The sequence below is a fragment of the Octodon degus genome, unplaced genomic scaffold (genome assembly GCF_000260255.1).
Source record: "Octodon degus isolate 3935 unplaced genomic scaffold, OctDeg1.0 scaffold00107, whole genome shotgun sequence".
NCBI lineage: Eukaryota > Metazoa > Chordata > Mammalia > Rodentia > Octodontidae > Octodon > Octodon degus.
Genome location: NW_004524683.1, coordinates 7,474,154 through 7,481,780, shown reverse-complemented (window position 1 = coordinate 7,481,780; position 7,627 = coordinate 7,474,154). Strand labels below are relative to the sequence as shown.

The 7,627-nt window shown below is 48.3% G+C and overlaps 1 protein-coding gene across 2 annotated transcripts in view; it reads left to right on the top strand.

Moving 5' to 3' along the window:
* The first annotated feature begins 2,069 nt into the window (after positions 1-2,069).
* Positions 2,070-7,627, top strand: part of Nsun4 (NOP2/Sun RNA methyltransferase family member 4) — a 28,348-nt gene continuing 22,790 nt past the window's right edge. Inside the window, exons 1-3 of one of the 2 annotated variants that reach the window (XM_023724283.1) lie at positions 2,124-2,212; positions 5,257-5,358; positions 6,243-6,571. In XM_023724283.1, coding sequence (XP_023580051.1) covers positions 6,297-6,571 — 275 coding nt within the window. In that variant the 5' untranslated portion in view covers positions 2,124-2,212; positions 5,257-5,358; positions 6,243-6,296. Of the gene's footprint in view, positions 2,213-5,256; positions 5,359-6,242; positions 6,572-7,627 lie in introns of both variants that reach the window. The other variant, XM_004639172.2, reaches the window with a different exon arrangement.

Here is a 7,627-nt window from a genome sequence, read left to right as displayed (position 1 = left end):
TTATTTATTTATTTAGTGTGTGTGTGTGTGTGTGTGTGTGGCCAGCTCAGCCCACCAGGGGGCGGGCTGGCTGGCATGTGGTGCTTGGGGATTGAACTGCAGTCCTTGTGCTTTGCCAAGCTTGTTCCAAGTAGGTGCTTTAGACCACTGAGCCATCTCACCAGCCCACTATTTTCTTTTTAATTCATTCATTATTATTCTGTGTTGAGTATTGAACCTGGGGCTTTGTTATGCCTGGTGGGAGGGTCTCTGAGGGGCTACAAGTCCCCTGTAATGACCCTTTTTTGGCTATTTTTGGGCCCTTCCTCTTACTGCAGTGAAGGATGGGAAAGTGGCAGTCTTAGTGAGATATGGGAGACTGAAGAATCCCACTTGGGATAACCCAGTGAGTATGAGATGTTTCTGTACTTATAGGGGCAAACTGTTTTGTTAATTGGTGTGGGATAGGCCAATCAGTCCTAGTCTTTGTTTCTGGGAAGTGGACAAGTTCAGTTGGGAATTTTTGTGTGTGTATGTGTGGAACCCGGGATTGAACTCAGGCCCTTGTGCTTGGCAGGCGAGCACTTTTTCTGAGCCATCTCCTAGTTGGGAATTTTTTAAGTGTACAGTGAGTGTAACATTTTCATAAAGAATATAGTAGGGTACATTTTTTTCAAGGACATGGTACATGTCTCATTTACTTTTCTCATTGCTGAGACAAAATACCTGCCACCCAAAGCTAAAGGGGTAAAGGTTTATTTAATGGGGGGGTATATCTAGACACACGCCATAACAGTACATGATAAGCATGTGATGATCTGATAATCATCAGGCACAGATAAGCATGGAATCATACTTATTTTACAATGTTATTCATCTGGTTTTTGTTCTGGGTTTTTATGTTCCTCTGCCTCAACAGCTTCACATATGCCCTGACCCTAAAAAAGCCTTCCCAATAAAACATGCTGGCCTCTACAAACAACACTAATCTTTGCTGCCCTCAGCAAACAACTGATGGTAATACAGACACTAAGGGCTGGACTCGCCGTCTCCATAATCCTCAAAGACCCAGCTTTAGATGCACACCTTGTGCTGATCATCCTTGCAGCTTTGACCTCAAATATTCCATCCAGATTCTTTGTGACTATAACTCTCAACCCCAAACCAGATATATACTTAGCCTTCCCTCCAGATATTCGCTGATATCACTCCAATTCCAGCCTGCCTGTACCTATACAGAATTGTATCATATTATATAGCTTTCTTTCTTACAGCTTCATCTCCAGGGTGTTTCTTCACACTTTGTTAATTAACACGGCTAAGCATGTACTCAGCAATGAGCTATAACCCCCCTCTCTATGCATCTTTACATAGGCCTCTATTAGTCCTAGAACTTTCTTACATACTACTAGAATCTGTCTTTCTTTTCGTCCTCACTGCCACAAGAATCCAGACCATTATCTTCTCACAAGATAATGGAAGATCCAGACCATCTGATCTTCCAGCCTTGCATCCTGCCTTCTCAGATCATCAGCTGTCAGATGATCATTTCTAAAAACACTTATTTGGTAACGTCCCGATGGAGTTCTGGGGCCTACAGCATACACAATTTGAGAGGCTCTTTCAGAAAGGTAATACAAAATGAAGTAGCACTCCTTAAAAGGGGCCGGGTAAATAAATGACAGATCCTGAAAAGCCTCATTGCAAATCTGCGTTTGCTTGTATTTCTGGTCAAATTTTCTCACACCTCAGAAACAATGCATGCCATTTCCATCTGTAAGGTGTGTTTTTCCCTAATTAGCTCCCTCAATATTGAACCACCATATCTGATCACCAGTACTCTGATCCAGCTGGGAAAGAGGCCTTTTAGGAGACCCTCACTCTGCTCTAAGAACCTAGGAGCTAGCACTTAGTTGCCTGACCCTTCTGTTTCCCACTTCCTAGAGGGATCCCCGCGGCGCGGTTACACCGACTGTACAGTGCTGGGCGGGGCCCAGGGAAAGCACCCGAGACCTAATGCCCCTCCTTAGCCCTCCCCTTTGCCCATGCTCCTCCTTGAAACGTGCGCGCGCACGCCCGCGGAACCTGCGGGGCTTCGGCCGCAGTTCCTCGCCGGAGTTACCCTGCGGCGCACTCTGACATGGCGGCGCCGATACTGAGGGGTGTCCGTGAGGTGATGAGGCTTGCGGACTTCGCGCCAGTACCGCGGAGACATCGACATAAGAAGAAATGGGTAAGGTCTGGCAAGCGGCGTAGGTGGAAAGCTCGTGGTCGCGTTACATTTCCTCTCCCTCCTCCGTAGCGTTCATTACTTCTGCCCCATTAGAGCGCCTCGGCATTTTTCTCGCGCCCCTCAGAGAGCGTCGTCGCCTACTTATATCTGCGGGTCTCTGCTCCCGTCTGCGCTTTTACTCGTCACGAGTCTCCGTCTCCTTTTCCCCAAACGAGTGCCACCCTGACTCCGCCCCCTTAAGTTACGTCATCGCCCACCCTGTTCTTTCCGTTAAGTCACCACCTCTTCCTGGTGCTTACCTTTCCCTTGGCCCCCACTAACCCTTCCTGTCTCCCCTCCCTTTTTCTCCTTCTCCCCTTCCCTCCCCTTTCCTTTCCTCCCCTTTTCTCCTACCCCGGTCCATCATGACTTCTCCTTTTCTCAAACTTTCAGCCCAGTTGCCAGCACCCCTTGGACAGTGTCATAACAACGACCCCTTCCCTCTTCCTACTTCGCCTTGTGGAAAAGGATTCAGCCCCGTCCTCACCCTCGAGCTGGGGAAAGGTTACAGCGACCACCCTAACCATATTACCAACCCTTCCCCAAAGACGGGCAAAGAGTGCAATGACCTCTCTCACCCCAGAGACCCTTCATCTTGTCTCACTGGCAAGTCCCCCAGTGTACCTCGAAGGATCCCCTCCCCACCTCCACCAGCTCCTTCCTCCCTCCCACAGGGTTCTTTTGAACCCTGTTCTCCCACACTCTTTGGAAGGCCCTGTTGCCTCGGTCTCAAACTCCCTGCTTCATCCCCCACAAGCCCTTGCCTTGATCGGTTAGGCATTCCTGGGCCATCCCCTCAACCTCAGCAGAGCCCTTATTGCAGTTTGGCCAGTACCCCAAGAATGCAGCGTCCTTGTCCTCCAAGTTCGCTCTTTGACCAGCACACTTACCTTTATTACTGTAGTCCGGTGGCCTCACCTCAGCTTATCCACATACCCTTGGAAACTGGTCCCATAGTTTCACCTCCTCTCACTTCAGAGTCTGAGGGAACTTGTCCCATGATTTCACCTCCCCTTATTCATAGGCCCCTGGGAACTGGACTTTCAGTTTCACCTGTACTTGTTCATCGGCCCATGGAAAGTAGACCTATAGTTTCTACAACCCTTTCTCATGGGCCTGTGGTCTCCCCTCAAGACTCTCATTGGTCCTCAGGGAGGAGTTATAATGATCCAGCCTCTCCTGCTCCTTCAGCATCTTCCCGACCTACTGACAGCCTTTGCCATGACCACCATAAGCCTTCAGACTCTTGTGAACCCAAGCCACAGCTTGATGTGTCTCTTGGCAAAAATTGTGGCTCCATACTTTCTTCTCAGGCGGGCATCTCTGGCTCACCTCAGGAGGGTTCTTTTCATTACTCTCATATTTCCACAGAGGCCCACATATCTGCCCCTGGGAGCCCTTACTGTGCCATCCGCTTACCCCCTGAAAATACTGGTTCTTCTTGTGCGCCCCAGTTCCAAGCTCCCAAGAAGCCTTGCTTTGAGTCTCCTTTTTCCTGGGGGACTGGTGGGACCTCTTACCTCCTCCTCACCCCTGGCGCCATAATTTCTGGTCCTCCCTGTCCCCCAGAACCAGCTCTTTCTCATTGTCCTTATTCTGACTTCTACTTCCCTTCACCCCTAGGCAACCAATTGATAGCTCCACCACAGACAGTCCCCCGAAGAAGTTATAATGAACCCCCTCTCCCTATACCAGTTTCCCCCCATGTGAAGTCCCCCAAATTCTCAGAGGTAAAACAGCCACGTACACCCCACAAATGTCACTCCTTAACCAATACTGCCCAACATACTCCTGGCCAACCCAAGACCCTTAAGGCTAGCACTTCTCCTCTGCCTCCCCACCAGCCCTCTGGACTCTCTGGTTCTTGTTGTATAGAGTCATCCATCACAGCTCCTTCAAATTGCTACACTAAAGAACTTCCCCCAGGCACTCCCTTACCCAGTGTGGTCCCTGGAGCCATCAAACCGATTTTCCCTACTTCTCTTCCTCTCTGTGTTCCTTGTGATCCTGTTTTACCCAATAGTTACGCTAAGAGCAGTCCCCAAGGAGCCTCCTTGGTATCTCCCTGCAATACCCATATGTATTCCGTGGTTCCCCCCACCTCTAATCCCTGTCTACCCTCTAATTCCCTCATTCACTCTACAAGGCCCCCTCAGTGTCACAACCAGCCTATAGTACCCCCCTATGGTTCCCATGGTGCTCCCAGGGGCCCGCCCCTACTCCCTTGCAAGCCTCCTTGTTCTACCCACATCTATTCTTTTGTTCCTCTGAGAACACCCTTTGACCCCCAGTGTTTGCCCATTGTCCCTCGAGTTCGACCTTGCCCTGACAACATGCCCTGTGGCCTTCATACCTACTCTGTGGCCTCTCAAGGTCCCTGCAAAGAGCCCCCCCAGATTCCCTATAGCTGCCCTTTGCCTTCCCCCCAAAGCTCTACATGTAGCACTAATCCAAGCTGTAGTTCCACCATTGTGAGTGAATGTCATAGTAGTGACAGCAAGAGCAGCCACCAAAGCAAAAGTCGAAGCCAAAGCAGAAATCGCCACCAGAGCAGAAGTCCAGGAAGGAGCAAGAGCTCTCATCACAGCCGGAGTAGAAGCCGGAGCAGTAGTCCTCACCAGGTCCTCATTCAGGACCATGGTGCAAGTCCTCACAGGAGCAGAAGTAGGAAACGGAACAAGAGTCCCCACAGTGCTAAAAGCCAGGGCCAACACAAGAGTCCTCATCATGGCAGGAGTAAGAAGCAGAGCAAGAGTCCCCAAAATAAGAAGAAATGAGAGCAGAAATTCTGACCAGACCAAAAATCTAAGCAGAGCAAAAGTACAGATGGTAGAAAGACTGCCAGTAATAGCAAACATTCCAGCTGTGGATACCGAGACCAAATTGTGGACTGCAGTAGTCATGTGAAGTTGTTTTCCTTTTAGTCTGCCTTTGTGCTCTTTAGGCCTGACTCATGTGCCCCACTGATATCCCCATAACAATCATTCTCAAAGTTCTTGTTTCAGTGAGCCCTGGTTATTCCATATCTTACTCCTGGGGCCTGGGAACTCCCAGAGCAACCCTATCTGATTCTGAGCATTATGTTACTACTCACTCTATGGTCTTAGGTAAGTTATCCTCATTTCTCCATCAAAATTTTTGTTTTGTTTTTATATCCTACTGAGCACTTGTATTCACATAAGCTAGAAGACAATTTTTGGAAAATGGGCTGTTCAGAGGCAGAGTTTTTTCTTTTTTTAGCCTAAAGCTTTCCTGGGCTTCTGTAATCTTCTAGCCCTCTTCAGGCTCTCCTCTGGAGTTTTCTGTTGAGCTTCCATTCTCTTATATTCTACTCCAGGCCTCCTTCCCTCTCACTGTGCTGGAGGTAAAACCCAGGGCATGACTTATATCAGGCAAATACTCTAACACTGATTGACAACCCAGTCCAGACTTTCCTTCTTCTTCTTCTTCTTTTTTTTTTTTTTTTTTTTCTGGTGGAACCGGGGATTGAACTCAGGCCCTTGCACTTGACAGGGAAGCGCTTATTCTACTGAGCCATCTCCCCGGCCCCCAAGACTTTCCTTCGTGATGAGCCCTCGTCACCCACATACATAGTTACTGTAAGCAGACCACCTCCCTTTTACAATCCTGAGAAGAAAAGGCCAGCTCCTTGTTACTTTCCTTTTATTTTCTTCCCTATTTATTTGTTTGGTTTGTTTTTTTGAGACAGGAGCTTGTGGTTCAGTCTGGCTTTGAACTCACTATTTGTAGTCCAGGCTTGCCTCAAACTCATGGTAATCCTTCTGCCTTAGCCTCCCAAGTGCTGGGATCATAGGTGTGTGCTGTCATGCCCAGCCCTCCCTCCTTTTCTCTACCACACTGTGGCAGGAAGAGGCAGAATACAAAGGCAGGAGTGGACATCAGCTGGTTCCTACTTTGCTCCTTGGCTCTGAGGTTTTGGTGAGGTCAGGCAAAAGTGGGAAGATTAGTAAGCCTGCCCTTTCTCTTTTAGGCTGCCACAGAACCCAAGTTCCCTGCCAGTCGACTGGCTCTGCAGAATTTTGACATGACCTATAGTGTGCAGTTTGGGGATCTTTGGCCATCAATCCGAGTCAGTCTCCTCTCAGAGCAGAAGTATGGTGCGCTGGTCAATAATTTTGCTTCTTGGGATCATGTGAGTGCTAAGCTGGAGCAGCTGAGTGCCAAGGACTTTGTGAGTGCAGCCATGTCCCACTGGGAACTGGAAGCTCAGAGTGGCCATTCTACAACCCCAACCTACAGTCCAAACCTTCGATGCTTCACTTTTGCCAGAGGGGATGTCAGCCGCTTCCCTCCTGCCAGGTAGGATCTAGAGCCATGGCTGTGGCTGTCCTGAGTGCTTGTCGGGAGCAGACTGCAGAGACCTAGTTCCTGGCCTCTCTAATAGGGATCACAATATTTCTGGTGTGCTTCTGCAGTCTGGGTGTTTAATCTAGGTGCTATGCCTGTGTTACATGTTCTGCCCATAACCAGATCAAGTAGGTGATGTTATGCTTTTGTTTTACATCTGAGGAAACTTGATGCACAGAGAAGCTAAGGTATTTTTACTTGTTTTGAGTTGTTCAATTAGTGGTGCAGGTAGTTGCTCCCCCACTTTTTTTTTTGAGACAAAGACTTGCCATGTACCCCAAGCTGGCCCCAAATTCATGGTAATTCTCCAACCTCAGCCTCTCACGTACTGGATTATAGGCATGAACCACTGCTCCTGGCTTGATTTTTTTGTTTTTTTTGTAGTCCTGGAGATTGAACCCAAGGCCTTTACATTGAGTTCATTCCCAGCCCTTTTAATTTTTTGAGAAAGGGTCTACTTAAATTGCCCAGGCAGGGCTCAAACTTTGATTTTTTTCCCCCCCAGAACCAGGGATTGAACTCAGGCCCTTGCGCTTGCCAGGTTTTCTAATTTCTGGTTGTTTTTTTTTTTTTTTTCAGAACCAGGGATTGAACTCAGGCCCTTGTGCTTGCCAGGCAAGCGCTTATTCTACTGAGCCACCTCCCCGGTCCCCAAACTTTTGATTCTTGTGCTTCATCCTTTCATAGTATTAGGATTTTAGATACACACCACTGAACTTAAGTGGGAGTTGATTTTAAAGGCTTCATTGATTCGTTTGGCAAATATTTACTGCTTGTCAAATGTCAGGCATTTAAATGCCTACCTTAGTAGTATATAGACCCTTATGGAGCTTCTAGTCCATTGAGGAAGAAGGATACTAAAAAATGATTTATAGAGCTAGCTAGATAGTTCAGCAGTCTAAAGTGCCTGCTTAGGCAAGCTTAGGCAAGTGTGGGAACCACAGTTAGATCTCTGGCACTGCATGCCCCACTAGCCCTGCCCCCAGGGGCGGGCTGAGCTGGTCACCA